General features: G+C 43.5%; 1 protein-coding gene across 9 annotated transcripts in view; it reads right to left on the reverse strand.

Moving 5' to 3' along the window:
- Positions 1-24,273, reverse strand: part of ABLIM2 (actin binding LIM protein family member 2) — a 714,445-nt gene that overhangs the window by 308,890 nt on the left and 381,282 nt on the right. For all 9 annotated transcript variants that reach the window (XM_069203370.1, XM_069203322.1, XM_069203330.1 and 6 more), the window contains exon 5: positions 23,761-23,887. In XM_069203370.1, coding sequence (XP_069059471.1) covers positions 23,761-23,887 — 127 coding nt within the window. The remainder of the gene's footprint in view (positions 1-23,760; positions 23,888-24,273) is intronic.

Raw genomic sequence — 24,273 nt, forward strand, 5'->3', positions numbered from 1 at the left:
GCGCCACACAGAAGAGGAGATGCATTGGTTCTGCTAGTTCCACAGCCAACAAGACCTTAAAGTCACTTTGAGGACCTGGGTTCAACAGATGCAGGCCCAATCCTCCTCACCCACGCACGAGGGCAGCATGTCAGCAAAGCAGGGCAGCAGTCCTTCAAAGCAGTAGTCCAGCAGAGTGGCAGTCCTTTCAGCAGCACAATAATCCTTCTCCTTGCAGAGGATCCACAGGTCCAGAAGCGTACTGAAGAGTTGGTGTCTGGGGTCCAATATTTATACCTGGGCCTTATTTTGAAGTAGGAGAAAATTCTAGAGGGTTCCCTTTGAAGTACACAGATTAAGTACAGGGGGTATGCAGCCTTTTGTGTGGCAGCAGGAGACAGCCTAATCAAATGTAAGTAAGGCTGTGCCAAGCTCCACCTCCACCTCCACCTTCCCATCCTGCCAGTGATGGTCCATCCAAGCACACCTAAGCCCTCAGTTGTGTGTGGCTCCTTAGGTATACACAAAGCCCAAATGTCAGCTACAACCAGTCATGTGACCCAGAGACAGGCTGCAGGCACTAAATGGCTAAGGCTAACGCAGGGAAATGCCAACTTTCTAAAAGTGGCATTTTCAAAATTGTAATTTAATTGTAATCTGTAGTGAAAAACAAATTTAAGAGATTTTTATTACCCGGAGCTGTAAAACCAAAAAGTACATGTCCAACTTTTTAAGTACATGGCACCCTGCCCTCTGGCCTGTTCAGGGCCTATCCTAGGCGTGACCTGTATGTATTAAAAAGGTCACTTATTATGCTAGAACTACAGCACAGCAAGTATCTGGGCATATTGCCATATTGTGACTAGAGTCTAAAAAGGAAGCGAAGAATCCAGAAGTCGTTAGGTGCCTTCTTTGGCCCCAGTAGTACTAGAGGCATCATCTGGGTGAGGCTGCCCCTTCTCTTTTGCTCATCTCATGAGGCTGTCCTTGTGCCAAACTTTTCCACTCTCAAGATGTTATGTTCATTGTCTTGCATGCATGGACTAGAAGACCTCTAACAGCATGTGCAAGTAAAGAGAGTTATCCTATCCCATCTTTGGCTTTTGACTTCAGGAGAATAAGGGACTTCAACATGAAAGGCAATTAACAGTAGATATGGGCTTATTTGTTTTTGCGCGTTTTGCTACTTTTTCATAGCGAGAATTTATTTCATCCATTTTCCTTGGCTTGATGTGTGTTTGAGCAGTTATGCATGGCATGCTGTACTGATTTCACAGGTGATCACTAACACCAGAGGCTGATGTAGAGGTCAACAGGCCATCCTGGTGCAGCCTGGCAGGAGCTCAGAAATTGTGATTAGTACCCTGCTTGGTTCTGTGCGATCATAACGTCCCATGGAGGGAGAGGCTGACACTGTAGTCTTTGCAAAAAGTGCCCTAGCTATTCCTACAGCCAGAGAAGGAGGCTTGTTTGCAGTTGATCCAAGAGCATGTAGTGGTGCTTATGCTAATTATCTTGAAGGTGCCTTATTTGCTTTTTGACAAAAGCAATTTTGTGGTCCACTGAGGAATCTTTAAATCTACAGGAGTAATATGGCGTCCAACTGCTGACCAAGATTACAAGGTGATAGACTGCAGGGATTTTTTTGTCATCTCTTAATGTTATAAATGTACCATGCGCCACTTAGATGATGTTCCAGTCACTACCCTCTGAAACCTTTGTTTTAGCTAGCAGTATCTTATTCACATGAAATAACTCCAATGACATTTTGGTGGAAATTCAAGTTTAGGATTTTATGTGGCACTGTATAGACTAGTTGCTTAATGGACACCTTACTATTTAAAAAGATCTATTTATTTTCGACATGTGTATTTTTTAATCTGAACAATGGGGGAAATTCTGGGAATGATGCAAGTGGAATCAACTGCAATTATCTTAATGGCAGATCAATAGATACTAAAAACGACTCGTTCTAACAACTGCATTTAGAAGAACACTTTTTTAACTGGTCAGCTTAAATGTCCAGCTTGGTTAATTTTTCTATGCTTTTCACATTTTTTCATAAGAGGTAAATTAATAACAGTTATCCCAGTGGTCTTATAAGTATCGTTTTTGGTTTATGGCTGTTAATAATGATGTTGTGCCATTCCAGGAAGTCAACGAGGTGTAGTCAGGATTCCTACTACCTCTATATTGCCCTCTGGTGCCTCTCACACTTTATCACTCCTAGTTTCAGGGGGAATCAAATTAACCACAGAACATAGGGCCGCAGGACCACAGGTCCCAGGTCCAACTCTCCTTGTACTGCTGCAACTGCTCTTGCTCCTGTCTTCTCCTTGCTCTTTCCCCATTTTTGTGTGCCTTCTCCTTGCTTTTACCTTGTTTTTTGTGTGCCTTCTCCTTGCTTTTCTTTCATTTTCGGTGCTTTCTCCTTGCTTTTCCTTCCGTTTTTTTTAGAATGCCTTCTCTTTGCTTTTCCCTTGCTTTCACTGCTTTCTCTTTGTTTTTCTCCATTTTTTGTGTGCTTTCTCCTTGCTTTTCCCCATTTTCACTGCTTTCTCCTTGCTTTTTCTCTCATTGCCACTCCTGCCTGTCGTTTGTTATTTCCTGCCTCCCACCTAGCCCCACCCACTGCCTCCCAGCACCCCTCCTTCCTCCTAGGACATACCTAATGGAGGCCGCAGCGAGGCCGTGTGCTGTGGACACACTGCCGGTGCACCACCGATGTGCCAAAGGCAAGTCAATCTGCACCCCTCCATGCCTGGTCTGCGCCCAGCACCAGGATTTCTGTTTCTCGGCCCACCCAGTTATGACGCTGCCATGCTCCATGCCCTAAACACCAGATGACCCAGGGAACCTGCTGCCACGCTGCACCACAATCAATGGTAAGGGCGTTCTCCTGCGCCAGATGCACCTTCACTTGTATGACCACTGTCATGCCGCATAGCACCACACCAAACTCTCACCACAACACACCAGAAGCAACACATCAACTCCACTGCCTGCTCCTTAACACAAGTTTGATGTGCAAGCATTCTACAAAACTACAGGAGCTCATCACTACCCTCACACCTGACATTCTCTTCCTCACCGAAACCTGACTGAAATCCACGTGCTCCCAGACATTGCCACAGCAATCGCAGATAATTATGAAATCACTCACGAAGACCACACCAGCAAGCCAGGAAGAGGAACAGCTATAGTCCACAAAGAAAGCATTATATGCACTACCTCCACCGACAACACTACAACCCCATGGAGCACCTCAACTTCAAGCTCTGCACGGATGACAAGATTACCATCAGAGGAACCCTGGCATAACAACTCTTAGGCTCGTGCTCAAGCTTCTGCAACCCCATTGCAGATTTCATTGCACCCCTAGCCTTAGAATCCAATGACTACATCTTCCTCCGTGGCCTTAACCTCCACATCGACGACCCCAACAACAACACAGCACACCTCTTTGACAGAATGAGCTGCCTCGGATTAACTCAGATCATCCAGGACGCTATGCACACCGCAGGACACACACTGGGCCCCATCTTCATCTCCAGGAACCGTGTCTCACATACAGCTAAGTCACCGAACCCAAATGGACTGACCACTCTGTTGTCCACTTCAACATTTCCAGTACCCGCACCAACACCCCCAAGACCCAAGACATTCAGAGCCTCCACTGGGCGTGGAGCTAAGTTTCAAGGACCAACTGGACTAATGCCCTCAACACCTCCACCCTCCCACAGACCTCGCACAAGGAGTAAAGAACTTCAATGCCTGGATCACCAACTGTGCTGACGGCATCATCCCCGTCAAAAGCAGCAACCCAGTAAAAACCTCCAAAAAGCCAGCTGGTACACCACTGAACTCAGAACATCTAAATGAGACAGCAAACAGCTTGAAAGTAAGTGGCATGCCAGCAGAAACACCTACGACGGGGCAGCTTTCAAGGCCTCCCTCAACATGTACCACTGCCTGCTGAAAGCAACAAAGAAGGCAGCACTTGTATCAAAACCAGCAGCAACAATACCAAGGAACTCTTTAACCTAGTTAAGGAATTCTCCAACCCGACGGCTAGTGAAAACAACATCACACCCGCACAGGAGCTGTACGACAACCGTGCCGATTTCTTTCACAACACGTTTGCACCCACATACAGGAACTTCGAACCACAACCTACACCTATAGACTTCATTGACAGAGTCGCCATGAGCACAACCAACACCAACCATAGACTAACCATCTGGAACCTTCTCTCCACCGAGGACACCACCTCCACCATGAATTCCATCCACTCTGGAGCCCCCACAGACCCCTGCTGCACCACAGCTTCAATCTCAGAAACCAAAGGGTTGGCTAGGAACTCACCACTGTATTCAACACCTCCATCACCATCGCAACCTTCTCGGACACTTGGTCACATACTGAATTCAAACCACTACTCACAAATCCACTGCAGACCACAGTATACTCAAAAACTACAGCCCATTCTCCCTGTTCCCTTTCTCAGCTAACGTACTGGAAAAAAATCATCATCAAGCAACTCATGACATACCAGGAGCAGAACCAGCTACTCAGCGCCTCCCAATACGGCTTCCACAGCAATCACAGCACCAAGACCGCCTTGATCACACGCACAGATCACATCTGTCCCCTCCTTGACTGAGGAGAAACAGTGGCCCTGATCTTCCTCAACCTCTTGGCAGCCTTTGATACCATACCCCACCACGTGCTGATCAAAAAGACTCCACTAAATCGATATCCAAGGGGACACTTTCAGATGGATCACCTCCTTACTCACCAGAAGAACCCAGAGGATTCACCCACCTCCTTTCATCTCGGAACCAAAAGACATGACTTGTGGTGCCCCCCAAGGATCATCCCTCAGCCCCATGCTTTTTAAAACATATATGACCCCACTAGCCGACCGTCAGATATCACAGCCTCACATGATCTCCTATGCAAATGACACACAACGCATTCTCTCACTCACTGTTGGACCCAGCACCACCAAAACTAACTTTCATAGATGCATGACAAGAGTTGCCGTCTCGATGAAAGAAAACCGCCAGCAGCTAAACATAGACAAGACTGAAGTTCTGACCTTCGGCAAGAGCAGCAACACATGGAACGACTCCTGGTGGCCTTTAGAACTAGGACCGCAGCCACTCTCTCCAAACATGCCAGAAATCCTGGAATCATTACCTACAACATGCTGACCATGAAATCACAGATTACCACAATCTCCACCTGCTTCTTCACTCTGCGCATGCTACATAAGATGTTCAAGTGGCTATCCCCGCACACGAGACACACTGTGACACAGGCCCTCGTCACCAGCTGACTACACACGGGCAATACGCTCTACATAGGAATCACCTTGCAACTCCTACAAAGACTTCACACTATACAGAACGCTGCAGTGTGACTCATCATTGAACTTCCCCGACGATCCCATGTTACACCACACTTAAGGCAACTTCACTGGTTCCCCGCACAGAAGAGGTGAGTATTCAAGCTGCTGACCCCCACACAAAAAGCTCTACACAACGAAAGACCTGCCTACATTAAACACCGCCTGAATTTCCACCAACCGTCATGAAGACTATGCTCCACCTCCCTATCATTTTCCAACACACGAAGCAGAAGTGGAGGGCCTGTCTTCTCCCACATGGCGGCAAAAACCTGGAACAGCCTTCCCATGCATCTCTGGGCCGTTACCTCTCATCTGGAATTCTGTAGAGCCCACAAGACCTGGCTATTTGAATGAGCCGCAGAGACCTGCAAGTGCCTGGTACCCTAAAGGGTGATTAGTCGTGCTTTTCAAATCCTGTTTGCTTATTGATTGACAGGAAAAGAGAGTACGCAGGGCTCAGGGAGCCCTGTTCATTTGTTGTAGTTTTCACTTAGTGCCCTTGCTAAAGAAAAGTCTTGCATTCTGCTCTAGGGCTCAGGGGTTGCACCCAATCTATTTTCAGACCTTTATGAATATTTTCCTTGATCCCTGTACTTACGGAGTTACCTTAAGTGCCAGGCTTCTTTACACTCAACCTGAGCATGGACAGGCATGCAAGCAACGACGGGCCATCCAATGCGCATGTACGTGCGTCTTTTAAGTAAGGATCACCGTTTTGTAGCCCTTGATTTGTACAATAAATATACCCCAGCATTGACGAAGTGTGCAACCGATTAAATTCTTTCCCACAGGGCATGCATGCTGAAGTTTTGTGCGTTGATATAAGGCCTTTCACTTTCACTTCATTCATCACAGAGATTCCTCATTTTACGGGAGTAAATCTTCAATGTATAATTGAACATAGACTGACCCCCCCAGTCGGTGTCGTTTGGCACCGCAGTTGGATGCCAATGATTTGGAAACGTCCATGAAGGCCTCCGCATCATGTGTTTTCTTCAAAGATGCTGGAACTTGTGCTTTATAATTAAGCTTCATTAGATATTTTTCACTATACTTTTTACTCGTAATGGAGGCCTGCTTTGAATAATTATATTTGAGGGAGAAGTAGAAGTGTGTAACTCATTCCTATTCTATATTTGGTAATGAAGTATTTCTCATTTGTGTATTTTCAAACCGTTACTGCACTGAAGGAATATGAGTAAATAGTGCCACCTTCAGGATTGTTTCAGCTGGAGTCTAATTTAAATATATGGAAATCGTCTGTGTCTCTACCCATAATCATGAAGCATTGCACAGTGTTTCTATTTAATGCTATGCATGAAGTAATTTGTGGGACCGTGAGGAAGAATGTAGCAGGATTTGGTTTTGGTAATGGGTCTTTTGTGGCTCGCTTGCAGTGCATTATAGACTTCCTGAATGGGTGCAGGGGATAGATAATTGCAGGTATGGAGTACAATATTTAGATGTTTGGTGATGGTTTCTCGGGGTAGACCAAATGAGTCAGTGGAGAGTGAAAGTCACTAGAAAGGAAGATGCTGAGCAAATGTCCCTCTTGGGAACAGCTCTTTTGGAGACATCCTTTTATCTTCTGTCACAGCAAGAAGTGGTTGAGATGCAACAAGCTGAGGAAGTGATTAGCCCTCTGGAGCCACTATAGGCCAAAGTGTGCATTATGCCACTTCTGCTACCCCTGACATTTTTCGGGATGTCTGTGCTGCAGAAACTGCAGTGATTCAGAAAAGAAGCAAGACTTTCCAATATGAACAGATGTTTATTTCTGCCACAGCTCCCGTACAACACCAGGGAGCAGTTAGCCATCAAATGCTATGAACATTCAAACACATACATTCCTCTGAACCTTCTTTCACTGAAGATATTAATCTAAACAACCATAACATTCTACATTAAGTACATGAACTGGGTATTTCACATAGAGTGTACACACATTCAGGTATAGTTGTAGAGCTTTTCTCCCAAGATTATAATGACATCTCTTGATGATCCACAGCTCTAACTGAAAGTCTCCTCTGTTAGGACATGCAACCCTTCAAACGTTGCCTGCACCTCATCCAGACCTGAATGTCCAGGACCTACCCGAAGCTCAATCCACAAAAGACAGAATTTCTGTTATTTGCCAAAGACAAAAAGCAGAAAATAGTACAAACCTGGCTCAGTCAAAATAACTTTATTCGGCGGTTAGCCACAAAAGTAAACATGCATACATAAAGATCATCATAAAATACAGTACTTATAACATTCATTAAAATGAGTCTATTAAATCTAAATTTGCCACCCAAGCTTACTAAAACAGTAAAAAAAAAAAAAAAAAATAAGTGCTTATAAAAACATATATAACAATGAGACAATATAGTAAAAAGGACAATTCCTAATTTCTCTTAATAAATGATCACATTACCAATTCATATCGATTTCTAATAGTGATAGCGGATTTAATAAAACTAAGAATAGAAATACAAATTTGTTTGGTTGAGAGGCTTTGGATGCCAATCAGTCCTTCTTTGTAGGAAGAAGTGTGCAAATTACGCAAAATGGGTAATAAAAAGGATTTCCTGGGAGCCGAACCTGGCTCAATGACATGTGCCTTGATGGCTTTGAACCTCAAACTTTCACCAAACCCCAAGTCTCACGGATTGATCTTGGACTCCAAACACACCCTCAAGGAACAATTGGCAAAAAAATTAAAGACTCCCTGGTACTCTCGCATTTAAAAGAAGTGAAACAGTTTATCATAGGAAGTGACTTCAGAACTGCTGTTCAATCAAGCCAGCAACTATGACCTGAACAGACACCCCTCGTAAGGTTCAGCATAACCATCCCACATCTGCACAGGCCGACTACCACTGGAACCATCTGCCACAGCTGGAAAAGCATGATAGATGTAGAATGGGCTTCCACCCTCTCATTGTATTGGTACACCAATAACTTGAAAGACATCAAGAACCTCAACAGCTTGACCACTGCATGCACCAACATCTTGGATCCCCTCAGGTGAAACCCAATGGCAAGAGCCCAAACACAGACCAGTTGGTATAGAGAGGAACACAGGCTGATAAAATGCTGCTGCAAGTAACTGGAACACAAATGGAGAACAAGTCAAGACACGACAGTTGAAGAAATCTTCGAATCAGCCCTAAGATGCTATCACCTACAGATACAGAACCCAAGCTCTTGCAGCTCGAATCAATGTCAGCAATAACAGCAGCAAGGAAACCATTGCCATCATCAAATATTTCACAGCACCTCCTGCAACCTCCAGAGACTTCACACACTCACAAACCTTTGCAACAAGCTCTCAAAAGTCTTCTGTAACAAAATCACCTTCATTTACAGCATCTTCAACCCTCAACTGAACCACAATTGAATCACATAACCATTGCAACTCAACTTCCAATCACAGCTGAAGAACGACGTTGTGGCCCACTATCACCATTGTCAAAACTGGTGCTATCATACAGATCAGCCACTAGGAGCCTCCATCTGACACTTGTACATCTTCACCAAAGATCTTCTACTTATCAGGGAGGCAGCACCCCATTTTCATCAGGCACCTACATGAGATTGGCATCCAATGACCCGCTCTCTGCTGGACCTGCTCCTTAATGCATAGAACACATGCTGTCAGCCTGGCAACTTAATCCTTGGAAGCCCACAAACTCATCTGCAGAGGGCCTCAAGGTTCATTGCTGAGCCCAACACTGTTCAACGCATACATGATCCCTCTGGCCAATGTCATCCTCTCCTATGCCGATGATATGCAACTCATCCTCTTCCTTTTGGATGAGACCGCCAACACAAGAAGCAAGTTCACCTCCTGCATGACAGAAGTCATTAACAGGATAAAAGCCAATTGTATCAAGCTCAGCACAGACAAGACAGAAGTAGTGATCTTCTGTAAGAGGGCCTTACCATGGGATTCTAACTGGTGGCCAGCCAAACTCAACCCACACCTATACCCAGCACCCACACCAGGAACCTCGGAATTACCTTCAACAGCAAAATGGACGTGACCGCCCAAGTCAATGCTGCCGCTGCATCCTGCTTCCACACCCTGAGGATGCTGAGGAATGTCTTCAAACGACTGCCAAGCAACACTAGAAAAACTGTCACTCATGCCCTAGTTACCAACAAGACAAAACACCTTCAATGTTGGGATCACCAAGCAACTCACTATAGGACTACAGACCATCCAGATTCAACCTCTTACACAGAACTAACATCACACAATAGCTCCACAGGCGCCTGATACACAATCACACTCATTGCAAACTCCTTACACTCAAGGTACTACAGAACTTAGGGCCTACATACCTCAATAGTCGCATTTCCTCCACCAGTCACACCAAAGACACCTCTGATCCACAGGACTCCTCCTTGCCCCCATCCCAAACATACACAGAACCACATCAGGAGGATGGGAGCTCTCTTACATTCCTCCTAAAGGGTGGAAAGACCTCTCGCTTCGCTCTACATCAGAACTTCCTCCTCTCTTCTTGAATCCCGCAAAAAGCTGAAGACTTGGCTATTCAATTAACCAACCAACCATAGGCAGGCATAGGCACACACAGCTGCTCAGCACCAGGATACCCTTGCAGTGCTTGGAAACACACATAGCACTTGTAATCTTGCATCTCGAGGGTGGTACTATACTGCTCAATGGCCTACAGTTTGCAGTTTGTCTCCTGACTCTGCCTACTGATCCGTACACTGTATGTACGTGAATGCTGCAGTGCTTGTGCCCGCCGCCTATGCCAGTCGCATTGCCAGCCAAGCATAACGGCGATTGCGGACACCTCCTGTATTGTCCGGAGTACTTTATTACAATTGAATCAGCTTCACTTATGCTACGTTCATCCCAGCAGCCCCCCATCCTGCTACATCTTCTGAGACACCCTTGGTGTAGGGTGTAAGGCAGGGGGGCAGGCTAACGCCGCCTTGACACACTTTTCTGTGCCCTACCAGAGCCTCTGGGGCCTGACGTACTGCTACTGTGCCTGCCTCACTTGGTTGCCATGAGTAGCCTGGCAGGCGGGAGCGCAAGTATCATCTGGAACACAGTTGGAATCTGTAAACACCTATTTTGGATCACAGAATAGGGGAGCTAAGCAAAGCCCCCAGTACCAAGGAAACCTGAAACATTAGGAGGTATGCCCTTTAAAAGTGCTCTGGATGAGAGAAAGGTTGGAGGCAGCGGCAGCTACATAGCTGCACAGCATACCACGAGTGCATAGATAAGTGCCGGAGACATTTGTGAAAAACTAAGAAATGAGGAATGACCAATATATCCCTACTAGAGTGAGTCTTAGGAACATGTATAGGGGGAAATAAAATGGGAGGAAACCATGGGACTTTAATCAGGGTGTGATAAAGGGTGTGATAAAATGGTCAGTGAGCAAGATCACCTGCCTCACAACTTGTAAGGGAGCCAGAGGTATAAACCCTTGAGTAAAAGAGAGACTCCAGTGCAGTACCCATAAGAATGGCCCAGGCTAGTGGTAGAACTCACCAAAGGCAGAACAATCAATGACAAAAGGGAGAAATATGACCCTAGAAGGAAATCAGGTGGTGCAAAAAGATGAAATAAGGAAGGTCTCACAAAGAACGTAAAGAAGCATATGCTCAACTAAAGCCCCTCACTGATTGAGACTGGTGGGTTGTCAGTAACTAAATCAATTGAGGGCTCTGTGGGTGAACATTTCAAAAAAGTCAAGCACAACTCAAGGCATCAGGATCGAGAGAGAGGGATACCAGTGACAAGGAGAATTCAAGTTACCGGACTCTGGACCCGAGTCTACCCTCCATAAATAATTCCGATCTGACGGACTGTAACCAGTTCTTGCTACAACCGACTATAAAGACTATACTCTTCCCCCAGGTAATTTTCTCTATTAGACAATAGGGTGATGCAAAAAAGGGCATCAGAAAGCACGAAAGACCTACAGGCAAGTAGAGGGATTGCAAAGGAAAACAGAGAGGAGCTTGGCAATACACAGGAGCAGATCAATTCAATGGTAAATGAAGAAGCAGGTGTATCCGCACAAAATTCTATTCTAAACTTGGAGGTCTCAGCGTCACTGCCTTCCTCAATGTTGGACATAATGTTAATCCTACAAAAAACCTTGCAAGGAATATTAGAGGTGACAGTACTGAACAATAACATTTTAAAGTCACAGAAGGCACAACTACAGATTACCACAGTGGAACTAAAATAAATAAATGACCATATGTCAACCTTAGTAAGGCTTATTGATGAAAATAAGAAATCCATGGCCAATAAAAATCAAAAGGAAGTATAAGAGGCTTTATCGCAAATGGATGGGTTACAACTGCATACGTGTCCAAACACCCTATGTTGATAAAGAAATGGGGAGAACTCTCTATGTACAGACAGTATATCGCTCGTATGAAGAGAATTTGAAAAGGCATAGAGTGGGGTGCTGTGAAAGGGAAAAAGGAGAAGGCGTCCATAAACACACCAAGAATGACAAAACAAATAGTCAAAGTTCTAAAAAAAGAATTCCAAAGAACCACACAAAAGGGATCTAATAATGTCCATATAGAAGAAGTAGGAAAGGGAGATTCAGGGAGTGATAATCGAAATAATTACCAACCCTTGAACAAGAAAGAGCTTGGGAATGCTAACAAAGAGGTAGTAAGAGCAGAACACCGAGGCCCGGGTGAATGAGGGCGGGTAAGATACATAAAAGTAATGATAATAAAGCAAAGCAAGATACTAGCATGAAAGGTGCAAATGACAGAACATCAGCAATAAAGGGGTGGAAAACAAATACGTTATCAGTATATCTAGAGCTCATACAAAAAGTTTTAAAAAGGAAAAAAAGAAAGGAAGTTAGTCCCCCTGAATCGCTCTCAGTTATAATTTTTCTTCTCAAAATGCCTCAGCCTGAAAGCAATTGCGTCAAAGGATCTCAGATAAGTAGGGTTTACAAACAACAATAAGGGTAACAAAGTAACAAAGGTATTATTGTTAAGGTAGCGCTTTCAAAGATGGAAAGCGAGGTATAAAAGGAAGGTATTAAATTCATACCAGACATAGAAATACCAGAAGAAGGTTACTCTAATAATCCCTTTCTGAGGTATCATGCTGGGTTAAGTCCTAAGCAGGTTAAATTGATTGAATAGAATAGAATACGGAAGTCAGTAAGAAGGAAGATCTAAAAATAATGGTCCCACACCGCAGCTCTGAAGAAATCTAGGGTGTCAGTATTTGTGAGAATAGATATACTGCCTTTTCCTCACCAGCCAATAACGAGGGTGGGTGGTTGAGTGATATTGACTAGGACAAAGGGGGTCATTCTGACCCTGGCGGCCGGTGACCGCCAAGGTCACCGACCACGGGAGCACCACCAACAGGCTGGCGGTGCTCCCGAGGGCATTCTGACCGCGGCGGTTCAGCCGCGGTCAGAAAGGGTAAACCGGCGGTCTCCCGCCGGTTTACCACTGCCCTACAGAATCCTCCATGGCTGCGGAGCGCGCTCCGCAGCCATGGGGATTCTAACACCCCCTACCGCCATCCTGTTCCTGGCGGGTCTCCCGCCAGGAACAGGATGGTGGTAGGGGGTGCCGCGGGGCCCCCATAAGAGGGCCCCGCAAAGTATTTCAGTGTCTGCAAAGCAGACACTGAAATACGCGACGGGTGCAACTGCACCCGTCGCACCCCTGCAACTACGCCGGCTCAATTCTGAGCCGGCGTCCTCGTTGCAGGGGCATTTCCGCTGGGCCGGCGGGCGCTCTTTCGGAGAGCGCCCGCCGGCCCAGTGGAAATGTCTAAATGGCCGCCGCGGTCTTTTGACCGCGGTGCGGTCATTTCACGGCGGTACCTTGGCGGACGGCCTCCGCCGTCCGCCAAGGTTAAAATCACCCCCAAAGTGTGGTCGCACAGCCTATGGATCCTATAATGGAATATTAGTGGGTTTGTGAAAATGTCATGCTCAGAAATGTTAAAAGAGATAACATATCGACATGAGATTATGGCCCTCATTACGTCGCTGGCAGACGGCGGTATTTTGGAGAACGGTACTGCCAACAGGCTGGCGGTACCTTTCCCCAAAATATGACATTGGCGGTTTGGCTCAAGCCAAACCGCCAATGTACCACTCCGTCCGTCAGGGCGGTAACAGCTGTCGGGCTGGAGACCTCGGTCTCCAGTCAGGTGGCTGTCACAGTCCCACCCTCTGGATTATGACCCCGCCTACTGCCATGGTTTTCGTGCCACGAAAACCATGGTGGTAGGCACTATCAGTGCCAGGGAATTCCTTCCCTGACACTGATAGGGGTCTTTCCTCCCCCTCCCCAGATTCCTCCCCCACACTCCCCCTCTCCCCTGACCCCCCCGACATACACACACCTACATGCACAGACATACACAAGCATACACACACCCATACCCACATTCACCCACACATGCATATATTCATTTACACACACATCAACACACACTGACATACATCCTAGCACACACGCATTCACACCACACAACATACACGCACACTCACACCCGTTCATGCACACACGCATTCCAAACGCCACACTCCTGCATGCACGCACACAAAAACATGCACACACACCACCCCCTACCCCCTTCCCCTGTCGGAGCACCAGGCTTACCTGCTTGCAGGGGGTCCTCCGGCAGGAGACAGGATACGGCGCTGCTGCCAACAGCAGCGTCCGCCAGCGGAACATCGCCAGGACGTATCATGTGTCATGATACGGTCAGCGGTGGTCTACTAGCGTGGCGCTGCTGCTGGCAGCAGCAACACCTTACCGCCGTCCGCCGCCATGACCGTAACTAGAATTCCGCCAGCCTTCTGGCAGCGTTCAAGCTACAGTAATAATATGGCGGACGGTAGGTAGCCACGGTGACGGTAGGTGGCATTTACCGCCTAGGTCATAATGAGGGCCAATATGTTTACAGAAAATCTGGCTGTGCAATGAAACATCTACCACTGATGGGTTTGTGCAGGTAAATAGAACACCGAAGAAGAGGCAACAGGGGTGACCATCTGGGGGGAGTTAATATTGCTTACATCCACCAAGATAGCAAAAACGGTATTAATGGTAAAAGTAAAATGTAATTGGATCGTGACTTGTAGAGTACATTTATACAAACCAGACAATAGATATGATAGTATGCTAATAATCAACATTTACATCCACGTGGGGAGTGCAGGAGAGTATGGGTCTGAGCTAAGGAGTTTTAAGGAAGATGTGGAATACATTTGTACAAACTTCCACAAAGATATGATTATATTGTTGGGAGATTTTAACCATAGATTGGACCCAAGAAAGATTAACCCCTTGTTTGAGAAGATTTTTTCAACATATAACATTAACATTGCTAATTTGCCTGTATGTATGTTAGCTACATGTGATAATTCACTAGGAAAGTTTCTGGGTTCAAAGGGAATGTTTTGTATAAATGGGCAGAGAAGCTCCGTCGGCCAGCATGCCAGAAGTTTAAATATGGGTTGCAACTATGCCCAATCGAGTATATCTTTATGCAGGCCTGGACACAATTGGAAGATTCAAGGTAATGCAAACAGAGGGAAGCGACCATTACCTCCTACACCTGGAAATAATTATGGGGGTAAATAGGATTAGAGAAATGGTTCTTCCCCTACAGATAAAACACCCCAAGCACCTCACTACTAGGATCAAGGAAGAACACCTGGTGCAACTGGCTAATATCCAACAGAGCCAAGAGTTGAAAAGCTCCAGCCAACTGCGTAAGATATTATAAAAATGTAATTAACCAAGTAGTTCACTGCTTAAAGGTAGATTTAAATGCCAACAGGAAGAAGCAAAAAAGCACACAGACCAATACTAGGAATGTTAATGCTTTGTTTGACAGGGATTGCACAAAGTTAAAATGTCAGATTAGGAAAGAGGAGAATAATTGTAAAAATAAAGCTTGATCAAGAGACCTATGCCAGCCTCCAGAACACCAAGGGAAAAACTAAAAAAACTTTTGAAGATTGAAAAAGAGCGTATAAAGAGAGCTGCTGAAAAAATATGCTAGAAGTTATTGAAACACAAAATGTGAAAATGTTTTGGAAGCTCGTGCAGCTGAGCTCAGGCAAGATGGAAGTCAATGAAATGAGTGGAGGAAGAAGAAGCATGGGTAGAACATCTAAAAGAAATATATGGAGGGGGTTTGGAGGCTGAGAGAATGAGTCTAACAGAATGGTATGGGGTGGATGAGGGTATTAAAACCCAGTACTCCCTGCGCAGTATTAAAAACACAATCTTAGCCCTGGATCTGACTAGAGCAGCAGGGCCAGATAATCCACCTGATGTCATAGTTAAGACTAGGGTTGACTGGTGGGCAATATTTTTCTACCTGTCACTCCAAGGAATCTTAGCTATGGGCCCATTCACAGGAAACTAGAAGGGGGCAATGATCAGACCGATACACAAGGGGGAAAACACAAAAATACCAACAATTACAGACTGATTAATCGGCTTGATGTGGGTGAAAAACTATTCATAAAAATAATTGTAGGTAGACTTAAAGAATTGGCAGAATTACATCGTATTGTTCCCCTGTAAAAAGGGGGTTTTAACGAAGGCCACAATTGGTTTAGCCTATGGTCACTCACGCAGAAGACTATGGAGCAAATGGGCAGCTTATTCTGCTGCTTTGTAGACCGTTGTGCAGCCCTTAACTTTGTTGATCGGAATTGTTTATGGGAAACATTGGTGAAACTAGACATCCCTAACAGCCTCCTGACAATTATGAAGGAGCTGCACTCACACAACTAGGTCCAGGTAATTACAGATATAGACTGGAGTTTGACCCTGAAAATACCAATTAATAATGGGATGCACCCGGGATGTGTTTTGGCTCCCCCTGCTCTTTTCCTTGTTTACCTACTGATGGAACAGATATGCTAATATGAGGAATTTCTAATGATTAATGTGTGTTTATTAATGAAGAAAATTCAATGAAGAAACTAATATCTGAAAATAACGTGTATAAGCAAAATATGCCCACCGGGAGTGGTCCCCATGTGTATTAACAAGATGCTAAATAATGAGAAATATTCATGTAAAATGCATTAATATGTCATACTTGGATGTATAACCTATGTTTTATGTTAATTTGCATTCTTAACTTGGCCAAACTAAAGGCCTGGTTTCACTGGGCCTTCCCTGCTTATAACGTGAAGACGTGACAAGGCTTGCAAGGAGTGATAACCGGAGCAAGGGACCTTTAACTGCGCAGAGTTGAGATGACTCTGCTGGAACATTCTGCAATGTACCAGCGGACAGGAGATGATGAAGACAATTTTATACAATTATGTATAGTGTATGCTAAACGTACTTTCCCAGGACTTGAACAATGGAAGCTCTGACTAAAAGACTTGTGTGCAACAATTTCGTTACCTGAAGAGCCGGATGATGTTCAACAGAGGAACCAATGGAACTAATGGAATTGAATCCTAAGTAGACGTGTAGATGCGGTAAACAAAAACTATAGGTTAGAATCATAACTTCTGATAAGGTTGACCAATTAGCAATTAGTGGGATGGACTGAGAGACCCTAATAAAAAGTCATGACAAGGGGAGTAAAATCAGAGCGGAGAGGAGAAAGTTGATGACGTCAGGAGACGCTGTCTGAAGTGCTGATAATTGGGCTTACACTCTGTGAGCCGGATATTTTGCTTACTATCGATGACCTGGAGACGAAGACTGACTCGTTGCTGACCCATCTTGGATAGGTAGCTATAATAATGCGACTGATAAACCTTTGCCTTTTCTTCTATGTACCAACTGTGCTGTACAGAATTTCTCATTTAGATAGATTTTTCCAAATTAATGTTTTGCCCAAATTGTTTTCGCATTAAGTCCCACATGCTGATGCTAATCTTGGTTAGGTAGGCTGACAGGGGTGACATTGATGGTGACAGTTGACTGACCGAATTGCTTTGCTGAATCGCTACATAAATGATTGAGAAATTATTAGGTTAATGTTTGCTTTGATTATTTGTGTCTCTTGGATGAATAATGTTTCCGTGATGATTAATAAAGCTTAATTACTAATAATAGTCAAATAAGGGTTTTTGATTAGAATTGTAACCAATAGGGAATAAAAACTATTAACCTTTTCTTGTGAGTGATGGTTATTTTTGTTAGATAGGGTTTGTTCTTAGTTCCTTCAAAGTTGACTTTGATTTATTAATGTTGATTAATGGATTAGTATTTCACTGCATGACTAGGATACTCCATGTGATTCAAAAGGTTCATCGATCTATACACGTCCCCTTGTGAGTTTACTTACTAAGGACCAGGCACGCTAGCACTACCATCAGTATTAGCAGTTGCAAAGGGCATCAGCTCCAAAATGGATGGCAAACATATAGCATGCCTCCTAAATGTGGATAATATCGTCATTATGGATCTGACTGAAATAGGTTTACAAAGGAAACTGAATACTTTTGTGGAAAACTACAATAATAATAAGTTAGTGGTAAACATGGATTAGACTATGGTGATGGGCTTCAGCAAAAAAAACTGCAAACTTTGGATGGTACTTAGAACCCACAAAGTTAGAAACCTTTAATAAACATAAGTACCTATGGGTATGGTTCGAGATGAGTTTACTGTGGAACAATCATACCGAATCACTCAAAGCTGGAGCCTTAGCATCAGTAAGTGGTCTGATAAAATGTAACAGAAATTATGGAGATATGTCCCTAATACCTTTAATAATGGCGTATTCAGCCATGATCCACCCTCAATTCCAGTATGGAGCCGAGTTGCTCAGCCTAAGCGGCAAAAGGAATATGAAGAGGGGAAATGTTGAAAAGCCTGCTATCACTGTCGAGGTCTTCAGTGTCTCAGGCAATAGGAATAACATAATGGAGCTATCTGGCATTTGCTGAGGCCGTTAGATTTTGTCTGCATCTCAACTCAGGAGATATCCATAAGTTATCATTGTTATGTAAAAATGTGATTACGTAGAACAAACTGAAGTTGGCTAAGGGCGTCAGGAAAAACCTAGAGAAAATATGTAGGGTACTGGGTCTAAGTATAGGCTTTCAGAATCTGCAAACAGATACAACGGAATGCAAACTCTACATTTTAACAAAGAATAAAGCTAGAGAACATGATATGCAGTATTTAAAGGGGGAAGCCTTCAGTCCAATTTATTCTTGGATTCACTACCAAACCGTAGGTTCAGATCTGAATTGCTAAGGTTGAGAACCCGTATTAATCTGTGCCATGGCAGTAACGAGGTAAAAATGGCAATGATGGATGCATTTGCTAAATATATCTGTGGTTTGCGAGTAAAGTGTGACAGTCTCCATATCCTCTTGAATTGTTGAAAAGTTCATACCCTTCGGAAAACTATTTTGATGTTTTTTTTCCAAAAAATATGGCGTCCAAGATCGTGTGTGTTGGAAAATGGGCTATTGGTAAGGGCAGGTAGGTACCTACACTTAGCAATAGGCCACTAACCTCTACTTAGGTCCAGTTAGGTCTCAGTAAATTAAACCAAGAGAATGCAGGGTCGAGGTGCAGGCCAGGGGTCCAGCAGGGCAGTCCTTCTTCTCCTGTAGTTCTTCCTTGTTGGAATCTGATGGGGATCTGAGGTGTGGGAGGGTCTGCCAGTTTTATCCCTGCTCCTGGGTGAAAAACAGGGGGGTACTGGTTATCCAATCAGGGGCAGGGTCCTTCCCTCTGTGATGACCACTTCCTGGGAAGTGTGGCAAAAATCAGTCCCAGGAAGCAACGTTCCTCAAAAATCCATCATGGCTGAAAGTGATTTTTGGAGGTTATATCTGGCTGAGCCCACCCACCAAACACACCCCTCTCCTGCCCTCTCCTAATCTAATCAAGGGGGCACCTAATTGTCTGGGTTTGCAGGATGTGGGGGTGTTGCTGGGTTGCTCCAAATGTCCTTCTCTGCCTTTGAAGACCAGTTTGGCAGCCCTACCCCTTCCTGCCTCACCATCTGCTGAAGGGAGATCTCCCCCCACAGGCACATCTCGTTGTGTGAAGCCAGGCCACTTCACACCTCATCAAGCCTGGCCAGGCTGTCAGAAGCTGGCCAATCAGAGCACAGCAGCAAAAACACTGCAAGGCTGAAGTTGGCAACATTTCAGGTAAAGTTTAAAACTCTTTACCTGAACAAGTTATATTAAATCCAACAACTGGAAGTTGTGGGGTTTATTATAACAATTAATTTGATACCAAACTTCTGGAATCTGTTACTGAAGGGGACTTTTAAAATTAAAATAAAGTCTCCCCATTGAGGGAAAAACGAATTTGGCTGTTTTACCTCACCAGGGCTTATAAAACTATTTTTATAAGGTCCCTGCTTATAGTTACATGGCACCCAGCCCTAGGGGCACATAGGGCACACCTTTGGGGTGACTTATGTGTAAAAATAAGGTAGTTTAAGACTTTGGAGCTACTTTTAATTCCAAAGTCGAATTTGCATGTAACTTTAATTTAAAAGCAGCCAGCAAGGCAGGCCTGCCTTTAAAATGACACTGGGCACCTCAGCAGTGCACCTATGGGGGCACTACCTATGCTGGGGTCCCTAAACCTCCATGCCCTAACATATACTAGGGACTTATAGGTAGGTTAACTTTGCCAATTATAATTAGCCTAATTTGCATATTCACTTTACACAGAGCACTGGCCCTGGGACTGGTAAGCAGTACCCAGGGCACAGCCAAGAGTCAGTAACCACCAATACCTGTCCAAAACGTTTGGGGGTGACCAGGGCAAAAAGGAGGACTTTCCTACAGTGTGCAAGCAGTGGCACTTTTAAAAGATATGCAATATTTGGATGTGACTTGGGCCTTAAGGAGATCTGTGGCTGCAGCTAAGTGGGCTTTATTAGATTATTAGAAGTTTACCCTTTTTAATTTGGTTTTTAGCTCATGGCAAAATGAGGAGTGGTTACCCTACGTGGATTCACTACCAAACCATCGGTTCAGATCTGAATTGTTAAGGTTGAGAACCGTTATTAATCTGTACCACAGAAGTAACAAAGTAAAAATGGCAATGATGGATGCATTTGATAAATGTACCTGTGCTTTTCGTGTAAAGTGTACCAGGCATCCAAATCGTGTGCAAGTAGTGGCACTTTTAAAAGATGTGTGATATTTGGATGTGACTTGTGTCTTAGTCAGATTTGTGGTTGCCGCTAAAGGGGTTTTATTAGATTATTAGAATTTACATTTTTTAATTTGGTTTTTAGCTATTCTAATGAGTGAATGTTTGATTTGTCTTAGAAATGGTATGATGAGATTTTATTCGTACTCATATGTATTGTGATGATTATTGTCATGATTACTTATATATAAATTACACAAGATTTTATTTGTACATATGTTTTATGATGATTAACTCCTGCGCTGTTTTATGTTGTTTAAAGACCAAGGTCTACATAAACATGCCTTTTTCACTGACTGACCTGCTCCATGGCTTACCAGATTCCACACTGTCACATCTTAAGAAAATCCTACCCACTGAAGCATGTCTCATCTAGGGCCAGAACTCATATTATCCCCATCCTCTTGAAACACCATTGGCTCCCCTTGTCAGCAGACACCATTTTCAAAACCAGCTGCATCATTTACAAAGCCACCATGACCAATGTCCACACTTAAATTAACAAGGTAGCAGGCCCTTTCAGCCAATGCACCCAGGATCTGGAACAACATCTTCATATCCTTAAGGATCTCCCAAATGCTGTTCCAAATTTAAGGAAGAGTTGAAGACCCAACTCTTTAAAGAACACTACATCACAATGCTGTAATAACTAGTTAAACAGCTACCACTCCTTTCACTCCATGACCGTATGCCTACCTTTGTCCCTGTACATATCTTCTTGTCTTTTCAAACAGGTTTGCGCTATACTAATATCCCATATAATCATAGATACATAAACATCTCCTTTCGTGAACGCAAAAATATATAAACAGCTAGTAAGAACCAACTAACATGACATCTGAAAATAAATAGGCATCTGCAGAAGTCCGATATACTGCAACATAAGGTCACATTTATGTATAGCTATAAAAACTAATGAGCAGATGAATCATAGGGACTTCTGCAATTAATTTGTGCATTAAAGATTATCTTCTGTGCATACTTGCCACTTTAGAGCTCCTAGTCTTCTTAACTTCTCAATTATACTGGATTATTTTCTGTCTCAATTTACCAGTTTAAGAAAGAGAGGGTGTCCCGGGGAGGGTCTTTGTAATACAGCATTTAAATTGTTCTTTATTTGACTTTGGAGATGCTTACCTACAAATAGCAGCTCATAAATATTATAACAGTATATTACGATGGAGCCACAGGGTTGGAGAACTAATGGAACAGGTAAGCACTATAGAAAGGGAGCGAAGGAGTGAGAGCAGGATGGAGAGATGAGCGGATGTAGAGATGAATACATGGAGAGAGGGTAAAGAGATTGGTGGATGTAGCTAAAGAAAGCTACATGGAAGGACAGAAGGCAGTATGGGTGGATGGGAGGAGGAAGGATGGGTGGAAGGCTAGATGATGGAGAGAAGAAAGGAAGAAAGGATGGGTGGATGGATGGAGAGAAGGGAAGATGGATGGATGAATGGATTGATGAGGAGAAAGAAGAATGGTAGGATGGGTGATTGATGAATGTATTTTTCAATGGAATGAAGGAACAAAAATAGAAGAAATAAATAGTTGGGAGACAGATGGATGGATGACAGGAAGAAAGGAAAATAAGAAGGAAGGATTGAGAGGAAAGACAGATAAAAGCATGAATAAGGATAGCGAGAACTAAATAAAAGATAAAAAAGAGGGTGAGGGAAGGAAGAAATGAATGAATGACAAAGAGAAGGAAGGAAAGATAGCAAAATACAGAAGGATGCAGAAGAGGAAACAAAGATGAAGGAACAAAAGGAAAGAAAATCAGACCGTAAAGGGACTATAAGCATAGAAAGAGGATACAAAGAAAGAAGGAAAAGATGGAAATAAAGAAGATATGAAAGAAGGAAAGGAAGTTAGAAAGAACAAACTAAAGAAAAAGAAAGATAGAAAGAAAGTTAAAAGTAATGAAGAAATAGATGAACAGAAGTTCAGAGAAAAAGAATTATAGATACAAGGAAGAAGTTTTGTTTTGAAAATTGTTCTGTAAACACAATACAGTTCAATTTTTTAAAGTTTTAACTGGAAGGAGTGACCACTAAACATCTCTGATGATGGTCAACCACAGTATACGACCTTGATTAATTAATTTATTTTATGAAAATCCAAACAGAATGTCCTAGAGAACATCCACCTTATTGGCAAAATTCATTAATAATTGAGGTGTAAAATGCACCAACTGGCCACCTGTTTTCAGGTTTCCTTCCAGAGGAGCAAACCCCCATAAATGAGTGCCAGCCTAGCTTGCCTTATTTGCTTGCTCGTTAATATGAGTGATGTGGTTAAAATTTGGGGCTTTTCTCTCTCTGGCTATTCCCTTTGTTCTTATAGAGGAATAAGTTTGTCACCATACATCAACATTTTGCCATTTTCCATCTGCATCTTTCGTGTAGGCCTTGACTTCAACTTGAATAGCTGTTTCACATAGCCAACCTTGGATCACATACTTTCTTACTTAGGTAAGTTCTTTGTCCATTTCTTTGTTATTAACACTACTCTTCTTCTGACACACCACGTGAACCTATTACATCAACAAGAGCAACCAAACACTCTTAATACTTGTTTCTCTCCTCTTTTCTTCAACCTGAAAAGGCATCTACAAAGACAGTCTGTCCACATTTTTCTCCTCCTGAATTTGAATCTCTTTAATGGTATGCTACGATAATTTAGAGCTTAATACTGGACATTTTAGAGTATGGTATATTGGAACATTTTCTTAAAGAATATTAACAAGTGGTTTGTGATCTGGCATTAAAGTACATTTCTTACTCCACACAAAACTTCAAAATCTTTGAACTACCCAGCAACACCTAACAACATTTTATCAAAAACGTTTTGGATTCACTCGATTATTGTCAGTAATATTCCAGTGGTGATGGTGTTTCACTAACCTTATAGTAAGCGATGCCTGCCCTGCTGAATTTCTGATACCACAATTCTATCCCTCGATTGTTTATATAGCAGTTCTAACACATATTTCTATTCTGATCAATAAGTTGCATGCTGAATCAGCACTGAATCTACTGCTGATTCTGCTTGAGAGATGCCACAAATAAGAAGTGAACCTAATTGAAATTGAAGGCTTCTAGTGCAGTGGAATGCATTTTTATAACAGCTCAATGGTAATAAACAGAACAGCATAATATGAAAACAAAATCTGTTTCAGGTTTTACTGTTCAACTCACTTGCTGATGTATTCTGCATTCAGTAGTGTGTCACATGCCTTACATTTAAAACAGCTCAAATGCCAGTGTTTGTCCAGGGCAACCAAAGACTGGCCATTCTTGATCTCAAGGGCACAACCACCACAATCTGAAAAAGATAGAAAACAATTGGAGAAATTGAAGTAAAACATATATTGTAGGCCACTGCAATGTAGAGTTTGTGGTCTGTGAAATTGTCTATGGGCCTAAGTACAATGGGCAATATATACCCTCTGGGTGCCAACTCCTGTTGCAGGAATCACAGGGTTTTCACTGGTGGGGACTTGCAGGCTCCACTAGTAGAAACCCTCAATCTGTCTTTTCATGCAATGGTCGTCCTGCATTATTAATGACATGGTGAGCTTCACTATATTTTCATGCCAGGGATCACCTTGAGGGGCATGTCACACATGGGTAAGTAGATAAAACAATGATCAACCAAGCAGAGAGAAAACTCTCTAGTGTAAGGGGACATGTTTGGTTTTTCAGTAGCAA

This window comes from Pleurodeles waltl, chromosome 1_2, assembly GCF_031143425.1.
Source record: "Pleurodeles waltl isolate 20211129_DDA chromosome 1_2, aPleWal1.hap1.20221129, whole genome shotgun sequence".
Lineage (NCBI taxonomy): Eukaryota > Metazoa > Chordata > Amphibia > Caudata > Salamandridae > Pleurodeles > Pleurodeles waltl.